We start from the raw sequence: 18,496 nt of genomic DNA, 5'->3' as shown, positions 1-18,496 counted from the left end.
GGCCAGAATCCCACAGCCCAGTGGCACCGGCTCCCTTCCAGGAAAGCTGTTTTCAAAGCAAACTCAGGAAAAGGGGCTGACATGCTTCTCCCTGTTCTTCTCCTACCCAAGACACTGAGATACACACATAGGAAGACTCTGAAAATGGGAGCAGGCAGGCCGACCACCAGGGCCTGAGGAGCTGCGCCACACGGAGCTCCCTGGTGCCTTTCTTTTTGCCTCAGATATTTTGCAACTGAAGAAGGCAGCAAGCTGGAAATGCCAACAGATGCAGGAAAAAGAGTCCATGAAAGTGGGCTAAGGACCAGGAAAGGTGGGGACCAGCATGAGGAAAGACCCTGAGACAGGAATCACCTGCTCCTACCAGACACCAGACCTCAGCTCCACCCACCACAAGGAGACTCCACCCCCCCGCCTGTAATAAGGACCCCCAAGTGCCCTGTGGGGTGGTGTCAGACAACACCAATGGGCACTACAGCTTTCACCCCACTCTCACCCCCATGGAGTCAGCAGAGACCCCAGGGAGGCCTAGACTTTTGTCCCCAAAGCCTACAGGAGGCCAGGCCTCTTACCCCATGGGCATCCAGGAGGCCACAGGGGGAACTAGACTCCCATCCTTGCCTGGCACCAGGAAGGAGCACTGAGTGGGAAATTTATAGTGTTAGATGCATTTGAGAGTGCCCGCACCCCTCCATGCTGGGGACATCACAGGAGGCCAAGCAGAGAGTGCAGGCTTCTATCCACTCAGCAATAACGAGAATGTCCCAACCCAGGGGCATCCAGAGGCCACGGGAGGAACTGGACTCCCATCCTTGCCTGGCAACAAGAAGGAGCCCCCACCCAGCCCATCCTCCCTCAGGTGTCACAAAGGCTGAGTGGGAACCTGGACTTCCACCCCACCTGGCTGCAGCAAGGTGCACACCCCACATGGCCTGCTGGAGCTGTGCCAGCCAAAACAGGATGCCGAAGTAAGGTCCAGTCTCATTACATCATACCCAAAATGCTTGCATTTCACTAAAAAAAAGTCCCTCAGCATCTTAAACCACAAAGATCTCAACTAAAAGACAATTAATAGACACCAACACTAAGACAACAGGGATGGTAGAATTATTCAAGAAAGATCTTAAACCAGCCACCATAAAAATGATTCCGTGAATAACAAACATGCTGGAAACAAATGGAAAAAAAAAAAACAAAAAACAAACACAGTCTCAGCAAAGAGACAAGAGAAAAATAAAAAAAGAATAGAACTGAAAAATACAATAAACAAAAATTTAAAACTTGATGAATCATCTCAACAACAAAAAGAAGAGGTAGAGAAAAGAATCAGTGAACGGGAGTTAGAATAATAGAAATCATCCAATCTGAACAAAAGAAAAAGAGTGAAAAAAAATGAACAATGCCTCATTCCTTGTGGAACTGCATAACAAAGATCTAACATTTGTGACATGAGGGCTCTAAAAAAAAGGCATGTGGGGAGGGGGAAAGGAGCTGGTTTAAAAAAGCACTTCAGAGGGTAACGGCTGGAAACTTCCCAAACTTGGTGAGACATACACTGCAGATTCACGAGGCTTAGTGAACCCTAAATAGAAAACCCAAACAAAACCACACCAACACACACCATATTTAAACTTCTATAAGCTAAAGATAAAAATAAAAGAAAAAATGTTGGAAGTGGCCAGAGGAAAATGACTCCTTCTGGGCAAACAATTTGAATGACAGTGATTTGTCATCATAAATCCTGAAAGCTATGAGAAGAGGAACCACATTTCTTACAACAACAACAAAATACTGTCTACTGCTAAAACAACAACAACAACAACAAAATACTGTCTACCCAACATCCTATATCCAGTGAAAACATCCTTTGAGAATAAAAAAGAAATCAAGACACTCTCAAAGAAAAACAAAGAGAAGAATTTGTAACCAGCAGAAGATCTACCTAAAATAATGGCGCACACACACACACACACACACACACACACACAAAATTCTCTAAACAGAAAGGAAATTACTAAAGAAGAAAGGAATCTTGAAATAACAGGAAAGAGGAAACACCATAATAGGTAACATTATGTGTAAATAAAACAGACTCCTTCCTGAGTTTTCTGAAATACGTTTGATGATTAATGCAAAAATTACAACATTATCTTATGTGGCAATAAAAGTATGTAGAGAAACTATTTCAGATAATTGTACTATATAGTGGGAGATGACAAAGTGACATAAAGGAAGACAAAGTTTCTATACTTCGCTCAACCTGGTAATGTAATACATAAAGCAACCACAATAGCTATACTAAGTGCATTCAAAAACACAATAGGTAAACCAAACAAAATTGTAAGGTTTTGTGCAAGTAACCCACTGGAAGCTGTAAAAAAAGGAAACAGAAACTAAAAACAGAGAATAAATGAAAAATTAAAAACGAAATGGCAGACTTAAGCCCTAATATAAAAATTACCATATTAAATATAAATGGTCTACATACACCAAATGTAAGACAGAGATTAGTAAAGTAGATTTAAAAACATGACTCAACTACATGCTGTCTACAAGAAACTCACTTCATATATACCAAGATAGGAAGGATGAAAGTAAAACAATGAAAAAAGAGGTATCATGCAAACATTAATCAAAGAAAAGCAGGAGTGGCTACATTAACATCAGCTAACGTAAACTTCAGAGGCAAAAAAAAAAAAAAAAACCAGAGGCAGAGACAGACATTATATAATCCCACCATTACATAATTGACAAGAGGGTCAGTCCACCCAGACAAATTACAATCCCAAACGTGTATGCAACAAACAAAAGAGCTGCCAATATGTGACCTAAAAACATGACAGAACTGAAAGGAGAAACACATCCACAATTATACTTGGGAGACTTTAATACCCCTCTCTCAATGATAATAAAAGTAGACAGAAAATCTACAAGAATTGAGATGAAATCAATACCATCAGCCAATAAGGTCTGATCAGCATTTACAGAACCCTCCACCCAAAAAGCAGAATATACATTGTTTCCAAGTGTCCACGGTATACTAAAACAGATAATATTCTGGGTCTTAAAACAAATCTTAACAAATTTGTAAGGACTTAAATAATATAGAATGTGTTTTCTGATCACAATAGAATCAAAAGAAAATAATAATGAAATATAGCAAGAAAATCTCAAAACACTTGGAAATTAAACAACAAAACTTGAAATAATAGTCAAAAAAACACTGAAATAAGTGAAAATGAACACACAGCCTATTAAAATTTGTGGGATGCAACTAAAGCAGCACTGAGTGGCAAATTTATAGTGTTAGATGTATAAATTTTTCCAATCAATATATCACCTCAAGAACCCAGAAAAAGAAGAGCAAAATAAATCTAAAGCAAACAGAGGGAAGGAATTAATAAAAGTTCCAGCCAGTACAGTAAGTCAAGGAAAAGAAATAAAAGATATACAGATCAGAAAGGAAGAAATATGTAAATATATTTTATTTCATAGAAGATATCTTTTATTTAATAGAATATTTGCATATTTCTTTCTTTCTGATCTGCATATCTTTTACAATATAATTATCTACATAGAAAATCTCAAGGAATTTCAAAAACAAAGACCAAAAAATGGAAAATCCTCCTAGAACTAATAGGTAAGCTCAGCAAAATTGCAAGCTACAAGATAAACACACAAAAATTAACTGTATTTCTATACACTAGCAATAAACACATATACACTGTTATGGACTGAATTGTGAACCCATCCCCCAATTCGTATGTTGAAGCCCTAACCCACAATGTCACTGCATTTGAAGACAGGGCCTTTAAAAAGACAACTAAGGTTAAATGGGGTCAAAAGGATGGGGTCTTACTCCAACCTGACTGGGTGTCCTTGTAAGAAGACAGAGATACCAGGGAAGAACATACACAGAAAAAACACCATATGAAGACAAAGGGAGAAGATGCCAACTGTAAGCCAAGGAGAGGGGCATCAGGAAACACAACCTGCCAACACTTTATCTCAAACTTCCAGCCTCTGGAACTGTGAGAGAATATATTTCTGTTGCTTATGTCACCCAGTTTGTGATACTTTGTTATGGCAGTCCAAACAGGCTAATGCAGATAACAAATTTCAAAATATGGTTTGATTCACTTAAAAATATATATATATATATATATATATATATATATATATATATATACCAAAAATATGCACAGTACTCATATGCTAAAAACTACAAAATGCTGAAAGAAATCAAAGATCTAAATAAACTGAAAGATATACCATGTTCATGGATTGAAAAACAACATAGTAAACATGTCAATTCTCCCAAAATTGATATATTGGCTTAATTGCAACTCCTAACAAAATCTGAGCAAGAGTTTTTGTAGATACAAACAAGATTACTCTAAAATGTATATGGAAAGGCAAAGAAACTTTAATAGTGGAAACAATTCTAAATCAAAAGAAGTTGGAGCAATCAGTCTATCCAATAAACACTGTTACCGACTGAATCGTGAACCCATCCTCCAATTCACATGTTGAAGCCCTAACCCACAATGTCACTGCATTTGAAGGTAGGGACTTTAAAAAGGTAATTAAGGTTAAATGAGGTCAGAAGGATGGAGTCTTACTCCAACCTGACTGGGTGTGCTTATAAGAAGACAGAGATACCAGGGAGGAACATACACAGAAAAAACTTGCCATAAAGCTTCCAATCTCAAAACTTGCCGTAAAGCTTCATAACCAAGACAGTGTAATATTGGTACAAGAGTAAACACACAGTTCAATAGAACAGAATTTTAAAAAACATGAACAGACTCACATACATATGCTCAACTTTTGACAAAGGTGCAAAAGCAATTCAATGGGGAGAGCTAAGTCTTTTCCACAAATGATGCTGGAATACACACAAGCCAAAAAAAAGTGGCCTCAACCTAAACTTCACACCTTATACAAAAATTAACTCAAAGCAGATCAAAGACTTAAATACGAAACTTTAAAAAAGAAATCTGGGGAAAATCTTCTGAATTTACAGAATCTCTGAAGAGATTCTGTAAAAGGAAAAACTGTCAAATCAGACCTCACGGGAGTTAAAAAACACTTGTTCTGTAAAAGACCACATTAAGTAGATGAAACCACAAGCTAGAGTTGGGGAAAAAATTGCAAACTGTACATATCCAACAAAGAACCAATATCTGGAATAAACAATGCTTAAAACTCAAGAGTATAAAAATGAACAATCCAATGAGAAAATGGGCAGAAGACATGAAGAAACATGCAAATGGAAAGTAAGGACATAAAAGATTTTCAACATCCTTATCCACCAGGGAAATGCAAATTAGAACACAAGGAAATATCACTACATCTACCCCAATGACTAAAATAAAAAATAGTGGCAACTTGAAACGCTGAAGATGTTGCGACTGGATCTCTCAAAGACTGCTGGTGGCAGGTGGTGATATAAAATGGTCCAACAGCCTTGGAAAGTGGGAAGCTTCTTAAGAAACAGGCAACTACCTTGTGACCCAGCTCTTGCACTTCTGGGCATGTATCCCAGAGAAACGAAAATCTAGATTCACACAAAAACCTACAAAAGAATGTCTGTAGCAGCTTTATTTGTAATACCCCAAAACTGGAAACAAGTCTTTCAATGGTGAATAGTCAAATCAAGTGTGGAATGTCTACACCCTGGAACACCACTCAACAGCAGGAAGGAATCAGCTAGTGCCACAGTAACAGTCTGAATGAGTGCTCAGAGAACAATGCTGAGTAAAAAGCGCCAAGCCCTAATGCATGACTGTGTTTATGCAACACGCCTGAAACAGCAAAATCACACACGCCGAGAAGAGAGTAGTGGTTGCCAGGGACTGAAGAGAAGGTGAGGCTGGGAACAGGGTGGGCGTGGCCTCAAAGAGCATCGTGAGGGATAGAACGTTCTGGATCCTGACTGTACGGCTGTAATGTGCATGCTGGCTGTGATGTGCTACAGAACCGTGAGATGTGAGCAGCAGGGCGCCTGCGTGCGGGGTACCTGGATCTCCCTGTATTATTTATTAAACAGCATATGAATATCAGATTACCAAATATAAAGCTTACTTTAAAAACCAGGTGAACCCAGGCGAGCTCCAGGCCTGGCTGCTCCCCATGCTCCATCACAGCTCCCACCCATCTCCAGACTCTATGCCACCAAGCCCGACTCCCAGCCCCGCTGTTCTCTGCGTGCAGGAGGAAGGAGTGAACACCCAGCACCCAGGCATAGGCGGGGGCAAGACGGGCTGGCGCCACCCTCCTCTAGGCCAAACAGCGTGTCTAGCCAAGAGCAAAATGCCCACGAGTTACTTTTTAGCCCGGAAATCAAAGCAGCCGGAAAAAAGTCTGTGTGTTTTTTTCCCATGTGACAAGAGGCCACCAGGAACCACGGGCCAGAACCTGCCTCTGCCTCCCCATGGCCTCCACGGCTGCACCACCACGTGGGAGGGACCGGGACCAGGACCAGCTGAGGAAGGGGCTTCCTTGTAACTAGCCCTCTGGGGAAGAACGGCTCCACCCCCTGCACCAAACCCCCATGGGCCCTTGGAAGCCCACTTCAAGGGGTCTCCTCCATAGGGCAGCTTCGGGGGGCACAGGGTCCCTAAAGGGTCCTTTAGCGTCTGCCCCTCGCTGAACAACAGGCTATCACAGAAGGATGGAGGTGGGGGGCACGGTAGTGGGGGTCAGACAGCACCCAGAGGCAGGTCAAAAGCCAGGCCCAGCCCGCCTGGGGCCACACAGGGCCCTCGGAGTCTCTCTAGGACAGGCCCTCCTTGCCCATACACGCTGGCAGCCACTGCTGTCTAGGGGCAGAGGTAACTCAGGGCTCCAAGAATGAGGAGGGCCTCTTCCCGGATGCTGGGGCCCCTCCAGGGCCAGCTAGACTGTGGCCAGCACCCCCATCCCAGGACCATGCAGGCAACAGAGACCTTCCGGGCCTCTCTTCTACAGACCCTAGAACAGCCCAGCCACCATCCACCCAGGCTGTGTCCGCCAGGCTGGACCTGGCCCTGATCACCTTCCGGCCTCAGAGGCTCACCCGTCTGAGGGTTCACACCAGCGTCGGGGGTAGTGCCCCCAGAGGTACAACAGGGCCGCAAGGCCTGCCAGTGTGGACAGGCCCTAATGACACTGGGTCTGAAGGATGCACTTCCACAAACAACCAACAGCCATCCTCACCTAAAGGCATTTACAAGCCGAAGGGGCTGCCTGCTACTGCCCGGGCCTCACTCGAAGCTCTGGAGTCACTGAGGCTGAACAGACGGGGCGTCCTTGGAGGATCAGGGCCAACCCTGACAGCCCTCCTGCCCAGCAAGACCTGGGCCCCAGGTGGACAAAGCCCTTGTCCCACCTGCCAAGGACATCTGTCCAGCGGCAGGCTGGGGGGCAGTCCCGAGGAGCCCGCAGGGCCTCTCCCACCGCGCCCACCGTGGCTGATTTCAGCTCACTCAGAGACCCTGCCTTGGCCGGGACCGTCAGGAGTTAAAAGCGTGTTTTCCAGCTCTTCTCAGAAGCAGCCAAAGCCAGCCTGTGGCGGGAAGCGGGAGGCTGCCACTGAGCCCTGTGCTCCAGCACTGCTGAGAGCCTCCGCTCAGCTCTCCTGAAGAGAACAAGGCTCACGTGGCCTCTAGCCAGGGCTCAAGGACACCATGTTCCAGCAGCCACAGGCAGAGAGCGGAGACCAGGTCCGCCACGGCGAGCAGAGGCTCCGTCGCTCCCACGGAGGCTCAGGACCCGCGGACACTCCCGCCCACAACAGACAGTGGATCCCTGCTGGGGCCTCTCTCACTTCCTGCTCTCGCTGGCCGGTGTGTCCCCCGGGAAGCCCCAGGCCCACATGCTACGCCCCCAGCCCACAGTGGCCTCTATGTCAGGTGGGCACCAGGAGGCCCTGACAGCGTCCCCACAAGTAGCTTCCGTCCCCGAGGACACGCCTGAAACCGGCTCACCTGCTGGCGGACGGGGAGGCCCAGGCCCCGGATGTCTGAGACGATGAAGGTGATGACGGTCTTGACAATGGTGGCAAAGAATGTGTTGACCCCGAAGACCAGGGCACAGAGTTCTTTAGACAGAGAAACCGCAATCTGAAAGCTGAACAAGAAGAGCGACGGTCAGGCACTGCCGGGAGAACCAGATGCAGCAAGGGGAAAGCCCGCAGCCCAGCTCCTACCACCCACGACCCACTGGGCAGCCACGGGGCCCCAGGCACGCACAAGCCCCCACCAGACCCCCATCTCCCCCCCACATGCCCTCCCCCACCAGGCAGGAGCCAGCACCCAGGCTGCCCACCCTTGAGGAGCCACTCTGGGAGCTGCTGCATTCCCCGGCTCGGTACAGGGAGAGGGTCCCTTATCCAAAATGCCCAGACTAGAAGTTTGGGATGTTGGAATACCTGCATATCCGTAATGAGGTATCCTGAGGATTGGACCCTAGTCTAAACATGAAATTCATTTATGTCTCATACATACTGTATCCACACATCCGGAAGGTGATTTTATACAATATTCTCAGTAATTTTGTGCATGAAGAAACTTTTGACTGTGTTCTGACTGAGACTCATGGATCAAGGTCAGGTGAGAGACTTTCCACTGGGCTGTCCTTTCAGTGCTCAAAAACTGTCAGCTTTTGGAGTATTTCAAATTCTGATTTTTTTTTTTTTTTGAGACAGTCTCGGTCTGTTGCCCAGGCTGGAGGGCAATGGCACAATCTCAGCTCACTGCAACCTCCGCCTCCCGGGTTCAAGCAATTCTCCTGTCTCAGCCTCCCGAATAGCTGGAATTACAAGCATGCAACACCATGCCCAGATAATTTTTGTATTTTTAGTAGAGACGTGGTTTCACCACGTTGGCCATGCTGGTCTCGAACTCCTGGCCTCAGGGGATCTGCCTGCCTCAGCCTCCCAAAGTGTTGGGATTACAGGCATGAGTCACTGCGCCTGGCCGAATTCTGGATTTTTTAAATTGGGGATGCTGAAACTGTACAATGGGTGCCACAAAACACAAATTCAAGAAGATGCCCAGAAGGGCTCCCTGAGCGCTGGGACAGACCAGGTTACAGCCATCTCAAAACGCTCAGAAAGTCATCCTCAAGGGAATCTCTGGGCACAGACAGAAAAGTCTGGAACGAAAGTCTTTCATGATTAAATGTTTGATAAATTCGGGGAAGCGCAGTGAAATCAGAGTCGGTGGGGGAGCAGCCAGGCAGCTGGGTGGGGCAGGCCAAGGAGGCAGGGCGGGCCCTGGAGGTGAATGGCAGCTGGGTAGAGTGAGCTCTGGAGATGAGTGGCAGCTGGGTAGGGCGGGCCTGGAGGTGAGTGGCAGCCGGGCAGAGTGGGCCCTGGAGGTGAGTGGCAGTTGGGTAGGGCGGGCTCTGGGGTGAGTGGCAGCTGGTTAGGGTAGGCCAAGGAGGCAGGGCGGGCCCTGGAGGTGAGCGGCAGCTGGGTAGGGCGGGCCCTGAAGTGAGTGGCAGCTGGTTAGGGCAGGCCAGGGAGGCAGGTGGGCCCTGGAGGTGAGTGGCAGCTGGGTAGGGCGGGCCCTGGAGGCAGGGTAGGGCGGGTCCTGAGGGTGAGTGGCAGCCAGGTAGGGCGGGCCCTAAAGGTGGGCGGTGGCGGGCACATGTCCAGGAATGAAGGCGCCACATTCCTCACATGGAGAGGTGACAGGCCAGGCTTCTGGTGCTCTGCAAACAAACTGGTCTTTGGATGCAGTTCCAATTAAAATCCACAAAGTGCTTAAAAAAAAAAAAAAAAAAAAAAAAAACTGGACAAAAAATGTCCTAAAGTTCACCTTAAGAAAAAATAAACAAAAATGCCAGAAAGCCTTCAGAGAAGGATGGAGGTCCCTGTGCTGCTGGGCGGTGGAGGCAGCGTGCCAGCAGAGACAGTAGAGACGCGGGCGAGCGGGTGGCAGGGAGAATGAGAAACACACAGAGGGCCGGGGGAGCAGGTCAGCAGGACAAAGGGCACCCAAACACCAGGAGAACCAGCACAAACATGAGCTTCTGGACGCTACTGCCAGGCAGGGCAGAACGCAGGCCAGCCCCCAGGGTGCTTCCAAGGGTGCTCAGAAAACACCATGAGTGGAATTAAAGGCAAACAACTGTGGGGCGTGACGGGGGCACACGTGACTGAAAATACGTGATACAGATGAGGGCACTCCAGATCAGAAGGGAGGAAAGCGAGTCCCAGCAGTCAGGAGACACAGTGGCCACTCGGTCCACAGCAGGATAGGATAGTAGGCCTTGCTCTGGTTAAGGAAAGGCTGGGAGTCCAGCTTCCCGTCGGGGCTGAGGGGTGGGGGAGGCCATCCACCATCCTGACCGGGAGGAAGCCCGCATGCAGGCCTGCAGGGCACCTGCAATATTGACAGAAACCTTTCAAAAGCACATACTCTCCAGCCTGGCCATTTCCCTTCCAGGAATCCACTTGCGGACCATTATTAGAACTTGTGAGGCTGAGGGCAGATCACGAGGTCAGGAGCTCGAGACCTACCTGGCCAGTCTGGTGAAACCCTGTCTCTACTAAAAAAATACAAAAAATTAGCCGGGCATGGTGGCGTGCACCTGTAATCCCAGCTACTTCCTTGGGAGTCTGAAGCAGGATAATTGCTTGAACCCAGGAGGCAGAGGTTGCAGTGAGCTGAGACTGCGCCACTACACTCTAGCCTGGGAGACAGAGTGAGACTCCATCTCAAAAAAAAAAAAAAAAAAAGAATTTAGAAAGAAAAATGTAGGTAGAAGGATATTCATCTCAGTGTTTTTCTATTGTAAGAAAAATGGAAATGGTGATTTTAGCCATCCACTAGGGGTGGGTTGTGAGGCCTACCACTCGTGACCAGCAGCGACCACCTATGTGTGTGTCTGACACCGACCCAACACAGATGAGCAAAAAATGCCGGATTCCTGGGAGCAAATGGCGGTTTTCCGCTCTGTACACTGCTACCCAGTGCCCGAGGTTTTGTGACGGGCACCAATGGCTTTATAACGAAAACCCTTCAGGCGTGGTCCCCCTGGACACAGCAACGGGATAGCAGAGGCCTGGCCCTTCCCACAGTGCTGGCAAGTCAGGGAGGGGCCCGAGCAAGATGGCTGTCACAGGCTGGGGGCAGCAAGAGCCCAGGGCGGGCCTTGGGGAGCGTGAAGCAGGCGGCCACCCCGGAGCATGCAGAAGGGCCCCCAGGCATGGCAGGGAAGGAGAGAAGGGTGAGCTGGGTTGCCCACGCCAGGAGCTGCCTGCGTGTGGGGAGGATGGGGCAGCGCAGGGCCGGGAACGTCCAGGCAGGACGGTGAGGGGTCCGGCCACGGGCACAGAGGGTACAACGTAAGGGCCGGGAGGGCACTCTAGTTCAGACAGACTTGTGGCAGCGTCAGCCCCAGGGGGACGGTCCATGGGGTGAGGGGGGCAGGGCCTGAAGGCCACTCGGGAGGTGAAGCCCAGGGTCCTCCCAGGAGGCAGGAAAGAGGGAACAGGTCAGGGAGGCAGGGGCTGGTGTGGGTGGGCAGGGTCAGTGTCTGAGTGTGCCAATGTGTGTGGTCTGAGCATGTGGTGACAGTGTGCCAATGTGTGGGTACGTTCATGCCGTGTGAGCATGTGGTGTGTCCATGCATGTGTTCATGTGTGGTGTGTGTCTATCTGTGAGCGTGTGCTGTGTGTTCATGTCTGAGTGGTATGTCCATGTGTGAACATGCAGTGTGTGTCCATGTGTGAGTGTTTGTGTGTCTGTGTGGTGTGAGTGCCTGGTGTGGGTGTGAGCTGAGCATGAACTCACACAGGTGTCCACTCTCCCTCCTGCCTGGGTGGGCTCTCAGCAGCCTGGGACCTGGAGGGCTGGGCTGGGTGCAGGGCAAGACTGTGAGCCCGGCAGGCTTCAGAGAGGAGCACAGGCGGGCAGGCGGAGGGACTGGGAGAGGGGCAGGACGGCACTGGCAGGGTGCCAGGGAGACGTAGGGGTGACCCTGGTCAGCGCCAGGTGGCTGGGGCCCGCAGTGATTCAGCCGCTGGGGCGCGGCAGGAGGTGGGAGCACCCGGGAAGCGCCTGCCCACCCCGGCTCTCCAGAGCCTTCTGGAACTCACGTGGCGATGGGCACGAGGAACTGGTAGGAGCCGCGGAAAAGCACGAAGGCCGCGTAGCACAGCCAGATGTGGCGCGTGTGCGACAGAAAGAAGACCAGCCCCGCCTGCGTGACCGTGACGCCCGCGATGAGCAGCTTAGACCATCGCGCCCAGCGGATCTTCACGAAGCCCGCGGCGAAGGACGTGATGGCACCTGGGGGGTGAGGGGTGGGGCGTCACCTGGGGGGACATGGGGCAGGGAAAGGTGGGGGGGGCAGCGGAAGGAGCCGCGGGGCAGGGGAGGTGGGGGAGCCTCCGGGAAGGAGCTGCGGTGGGGGCGGGGGGGGGTGCCCGGACCCGGGCGCACGTACCCAGCAGCGTGGAGGCGGCGTCGGCCGCGCCGTTGTAGACCCGCGCGCTGTTGGTGGTGGGGTCCACCTCGTTCCACAGGATGTGCACGTAGTAGACGACCAGGTAGTACCCGGCGGAGTTGAAGACCCACCAGAGGGACCAGAGGCGCAGCTGCGGCCGCCGCAGGCTGACCCCCAGCTCCCGCAGCATGCGCGCCAGCACCGAGTCCGCGCAAGCCGCCCGCAGCGCGCGCCCCAGCTTCCCGCCTGCGCCGGGGTTCATGCGCTCCAGCTCCGAGGCGGAGGCCGAGGGTTCACGGCCCGCGGTGCCGCGGTTGAAGAAGAGGCTGCGCTTGGGGCGCTTGAGGAAGAGGGCGAGGACCACGCTGAAGGTGAGGAAGGCCAGCGAGATGTAGTTGAGCGTGGAGAAGGAGACCCCGCCGGCGGTGACCAGCAGCTGGCCCAGCACCGAGCTGCTGAAGACGCCCAGCAGCACCGCGGCGCGGGAGTAGCTGGCCACACGCTGGTAGCGCGCGGGCTGCACCAGCGAGAAGATGTAGGAGGAGTAGGCGATGCGCGCGGCCATGGTGACGCTGTAGAAGAGCTCCATGAGCTGCATGTGCGCCACGGAGCGGCCCAGCAGCAGCAGCAGCCACACCGACACGTAGCTCAGGCCCTGCAGTAGCAGCACCGGCGTGTAGCGTAGGTAGTCGGTGAGCAGGAACATGGGCACCAGCACGGCCAGGTAGGAGTAGGGCAGCACCGGCGTGATCTCGTTGGTGACCTATGGACGGGCGAGCGTGCGCCCCACCGGGCGTCAGCGACTGCGCGGCTTCGGGGGACGTGGCCCTCCCGAGGCCATCGCTGCTGACCGCTTCACTGCCTGAGGTGACCCCACCCCGCAACGCTCCTCGGTCCCTCGCTTTCTGATCCGTCTCCGCAGCCTGGGAGCATTTGCCTGCAGAAAGCTGGCAGTGGCCACGGAAGTCATCGTTATTAACAACACTGTTGATCTAAGCTTCTCTGGTTTTTGTTTTGTTTTGTTTTGTTTTTTTCCTGAGAGGAAGTCTCACTCTATAGCACAGGCTGGAGTGCAGTGGCTTGATCTCATCTTACTACAACCTATGGCTCCCGGGTTCAAGCAATTCTCTCCTGCCTCAGCCTCCCAAGTAGCTGGGATTACAGGCATGCGCCACCACACCAGGCTAATTTTTGTATTTTTAGTAGAGATGGGGTTTCACCATGTTGGCCAGGCTGGTCTCGAACTCCTGACCTCAAGTGATCCACCCACCTTAGCCTCCCCAAGTGCTGGGATTACAGGTGACAGCCACCACGCCGGGCCAGCCTCTCTATTTTTAATAGAATAAAAACATGTTTTCGTTTCATCTTAATACAGAAACCAGAGCTGTAACCCATACACATTCACTTCAACACAAGCTCCTTCCATCATCACTGTAGAGAGGCACAAACAGAAGACACAGAGAGGAAGGGCAGGACCAGGAAGGGCAGGTTCATGGGAGGGACTGTGGGGAACCCAGCAGAGGGAGAAAGACAGGAGTGAAGAAGGGCGAAGAGAGGGAACAGGCGTGGGGAAGGGCCAAGGGCCCTGGGGTGCGCACTCCCATACCACGCTTGTCCCCAGAGCAAGGTCTTCAAGGCCAGGCTCTAACCCAGGGGCAGGGAGGGGGTCAAGTGCCCCTGGAGCCACCCTGTACCCACCTCGGAGAGGCAGGATAGCCTGTCAGCCCGCCCAGCCCTGCCTCCCCCGTCATGTTATGTGGGAATCCAGCTCCACAGCCTTGGCCGCTGAGCTGCCAGTGGGCACTCCAGGCCTGGCTTCCATGTCTGTGGCCTCAACACACAACCACCTTCCCTGGGAACTTGGGGCTGGGCATGGGGCAGGGGTGCTGTCTCCTGCAGGACCAGCTCAGTAGGCACTGCCCCAGACTCTCCTCCAGGCAGGTAGCAAATGCCCTCAGCTGGCTTGGCAAGGGCTGGGGCTGCTGTGGGCACACCTGGGCACAGTCCAGAGGAAGAGGCCCCAGTCCTGTGAGGCCCAAGCCGCTGGCCCTGCCCCTCCCTGGGGACTGATGTGGGAGCCACCCTGTGCTTGGAGCCTCCCTGGGGCCCAGGTGCATTTTCAGCAGGTGGCCCCGCCCAGGGGCCCCATCAGACCCCACCTCTGATCTGCTGGGGGTTGGCACCAGGTGAGCCAGCAGGGCCTCCCTGGACTCTGGGCCTCCCACAGGCCCCACTCAACTCAGGCCTGACCACCAGCAACCCCACAGCCCTGTTCCTGCTGCCTCAGGTGACCTCTGCCCCTGCCAGCCACACTTGACAGGACCGAACCTGGGGTCAGCACTGGGGGCTGCCCAAGCCACACCCCCCCCAACCCAGGGCCTCTCAGCCTTGTGCGGCCCACCCAAATGTGTGGCCTGATGTGCTCAGGGCTTGGCCACCGGTGACTGTGAACAGCTGGGGAACAGGACCCTGTAGCCAGGCTTGTCGGTCAGGGCCAGCATGCTGAGAAGCTTCCAAGGGGTTTGGGGGAAGTCTACCCAGAGACCCCACCTGAGGCCACCCTGAGGTCACAGCCCGGAGCCTGCCCCAAAGGCTGTGGTCCCAGCAGCACTGAGCACCCAAGGTCCCTGCCGTGCTCCGTCCTACCCAGGACATGCCAGGACACACTCAATGCAGGTCAGGCACTGGGAGGCTGAGTGACCAGGCCGGGTCACGGGGAGCCTCAGGGCCAGCCACCAGCTGCTACACTGTGTTTACAGCAAAGCCCTGGGGACATCAAAGAGCCCCTCTGTAGGCAGGCTCTCCTGGCCGACTGGGGAGGCTTCTCATCAGGGCCAGCCCAGAGAACTTCTGCAGAGTCCGAAAGAAGAGGCTCGGAGGCAGGGGCCCTCCTAGCACCTCAGGAACTGCAGACACAGGAGGCGGCGAGGGGCCCTGGGAACCCCAGCCCCCGGCCAGGGCACGGGTCCCACCCACAGCCCAGAGTTAAAATGGTAGACAGCCAGCAGAGGCTCCCCCAGAGCCCACCGCTCTCTGGAAAAGGGCGGCCGGGAGTCCTAGGAGCCTCTCCCACCTCTGAATGAATGGAGCACACCTCATTTCTCTTCCACCAGGAGCCGGCTCTGCAGGCCGGGGCCTCCCCAGGTACCTCCTGGTCTTTGTTGAGGCTCCCAGGGCAGTGCTCCCCCTTAGCAGAGCATGGGGTCGAGATGGAGCCTGAACACCCCCCAGCACCCAGCCAGGGCCCTCCCACCCCGTCCCTGTGCCGCCTGAGTGGTCCCGACTTTCCCTTCCTCACACTTGGCAGGTGTACAGCAGGGAGGCTCTGCTGGAGCTCTGACCTGCGTCCCACTTACAAGGCTGCGGGGGAGGGCCACCCACAAAGGTCCCAGCAGGGAGGTGGCGTGTGTCAGGCGGCCATGGCTCCCACATGAGTACAGGCTCCTGCGGCCTGAGCCCAGCGTCTGCCCCGCTCTCCAGAGCTCTCGGGTCAGGTCCAGGCTGACGGGCAGAGTGCAGGCAGCTGCGCCCAGATCGACACCTGGGCGGCTTCAGGGCAGCTTCTCTGAACAGGGAGGCGGCATGGTGGGCAAGGCCCGAAGGCAGGCAGGCAGGACGCGGGGGCAGGGCCAGGTGTGGGGCAGCGGAAGGACCGGCTGCCACAGAAGGGCACCCAACAGGGACTGGCCGAGGTCGAGTCATCGGCCGTGGGTGGAGAAGGGCTGCTGCGCACAGGGCCGTGGCCCTCCTCCCTGGAGGAGGGCGGGGGCTGCAGCTCCCACCACACAGCACAGTTCCGCGGCGGCCCAGGCGACCTCAAGCCACCCAGGAGCACCTCACAGACCCGGCCGGGGAAAGCACTCTCAGCTCACGCTCAAAGCAGAAAGCCTGGAGGGGAATGTGGCCAAATTCAAAATGGCTCTAGAGAAACACCGTATGTAACACACGGCCAGTCCAATCCCAAGGGCACTGGGTCCCCAGGAGGCGGGAAAGGGTACCAGGCTCAAGAAGGACAGCAACCGCGGGGCTGCCGGGAAACACCGGCCCACAGCGGGCGACACGGAGACCAAGCAAAGGAGACCACACTCCTCACAGCGGCCAGACCGCGGCGCTCCGCAGCCCACCTGAGCTGGCGAGGGCCACACGGGCAACCTGCGGCGGGCTGTGGAGGAAGCAGTCGCCCAGGAGTGCGCTGGGTCAAGGCCCACCGCCTGAGGCTGCCCGCTAGTGCTCTACCCGCAGCGTTCCGCGAAGTCGGAGAAGCCGGAATCCCCCATCACCCCCAGCAAACCGCCAGAGAAGCACCTTGCACTTCCACCCCCAGGCGCAGCTTAAGAACCGCCCTGAACCTGCGTGGAGCCTCCCTCGAGTCAGATTGGGAAGGAGGGCGGCTTGCGAAAGCTGAGTCACAAGACAGCACTTAGGTGAACTTTCTAAACACCAGCTCGCAACAGGGGTTGCAGGTCCTAACAGGCTGGGCCTCTCCGGCAGCCAGAGGGGCTGAGATCTTAAGCCGGGCTGAGATCGGGGGCCCTGCCGGGTGGCAGGTGTGCAGAGCACCCACCCAATGACATCCCAGGCCTGGAGGAATGGCATACTTTCTGGAATCTGCTTTTCAATCAGTTACTGTGCAACGTGAGAGGGCAGCAGACGGGATTTAAACATTTCGCTGTAGAGACTTTTCTTATTTTCAGGGAAACGCCACACATATGCTCATCTTTATAAATAACCTTGAACAATGGCCCTCCTTAAGAGCAGAGATGCCATCTGGTCCGTCAGTGGGTGGCGGGGGGAGGGGCAGACTGGCCAGGAGCAGAGGGCACTTCATAAAGGGTCAAGGAGGCGGCCCCACCCCCAGCACCAGCCCCACCACCGACAGCTAGAGACCCTGGCCTCACTGGGAAGGTGACCTGGCCACCCGGCTCTGGCGGTCAGCAGTGCCGGCCGTGGGAGCAGACACCATCACACTCACCCGGTGCTCTGAGCCGGGCACCGGGAGGGCAGCACCCCCACTCCTCCCAGGGTATACTCCTCATCTGCACGTCAGTGTCACAGTTCTAGGGTCTGCGAGGGGCGGGGCCTGGCTTACGGCTGAGAGGCGCAGGGAACGAGGGGCACACGGAGTGCCAGCAATGTGGGAGCAGAGGCCAGGTGGCCACACCACCGAGGACAGGGACAGTGGCTGGGGCGGGCAGGTGAGTGGGCCCCAAACAGGTTCACGGGCAGCACATGGGCCCTGAGATGGGTGCAGGGGTGACCAGCTGGGTTGGCAGCCTGTGAGCACGCTTTTCCCACAAAGGCTTCCAGGCTCCTGTGTAGACGTGCCTACGGACCATGTGGCCAGCTCCTGCCTCCACCCTTCACATGGCCTGAGAGGCCCGTGATGGGGCATAAGTTTATTACAACAGTTTCAATAAGAGCCTTTGTCCTCATGGCTGAGTAAAATGAGCAGAAGGAAAATTCCTTCAATAATCTTTGTAGGTAAATAGCCACTAACCCTCTGCAGGGGGAGGTGCCCAGCAGGGCTGGATGTAGGCTTCCTCATGTGCCCGTCCCTCTCTGCAGGACACAGCATCACTTGTTATGTAGCCTGGTTACTAAGCCCCTCTACCGGACGGTGCCCGCTGTGGGGAGTGAGACCCCAGCCAGGTTCCCTCTGGGACCACTATCAGCTGACACGGCCACTCTCCCACTCCAGCCTCAGAGCTCACACCTCCAACAGGAAAAGCACCCTGGCCCCTGAAGCTGCTCCCTGCCCACCCACCACTGGCCGCCCCCGCGCCCCTGTGTCCACGTGCCTGCTTCCGAGTGAAGTTCTTGTCCGGCCCCAGGAGGTAGGGTGTGATGAAGCTCTCTCCGGGCCGGATCTGCGCCATGAAGCCGTAGAAGCAGAGGTAGCACACCAGGCGCCGCCAGGACCGGAGCTCGAGGTCAGGCCCGGGCTCCATGGGCACCTGCTTCTCCACTGCTGGGTTGGAGGGCACCATCCTGCTCAGGCCACGGGCAGCCCTGGAGGGGTCGAAGGTGACGCTCTGTGTGGAAGGAGAGCGGAGTC

The 18,496-nt window shown here is 53.9% G+C and overlaps 1 protein-coding gene across 5 annotated transcripts in view; it reads right to left on the bottom strand.

The window, feature by feature from the left end:
* SLC19A1 (solute carrier family 19 member 1) overlaps nucleotides 1-18,496 on the bottom strand; it is a 47,022-nt gene that overhangs the window by 2,336 nt on the left and 26,190 nt on the right. For all 5 annotated transcript variants that reach the window (XM_074389436.1, XM_074389434.1, XM_039480548.2 and 2 more), the window contains exons 2-5: nucleotides 18,240-18,473; nucleotides 12,442-13,204; nucleotides 12,092-12,284; nucleotides 7,971-8,112 (exon numbers count right to left, since the gene is read on the bottom strand). In XM_074389436.1, coding sequence (XP_074245537.1) covers nucleotides 7,971-8,112; nucleotides 12,092-12,284; nucleotides 12,442-13,204; nucleotides 18,240-18,428 — 1,287 coding nt within the window. In that variant the 5' untranslated portion in view covers nucleotides 18,429-18,473. The remainder of the gene's footprint in view (nucleotides 1-7,970; nucleotides 8,113-12,091; nucleotides 12,285-12,441; nucleotides 13,205-18,239; nucleotides 18,474-18,496) is intronic.

This window comes from Saimiri boliviensis, chromosome 18, assembly GCF_048565385.1.
Source record: "Saimiri boliviensis isolate mSaiBol1 chromosome 18, mSaiBol1.pri, whole genome shotgun sequence".
Taxonomy (NCBI): Eukaryota; Metazoa; Chordata; class Mammalia; order Primates; family Cebidae; genus Saimiri; species Saimiri boliviensis.
Note: the sequence above shows the minus strand (reverse complement) of the source record. Positions and strands in the feature narration are given on the sequence as shown.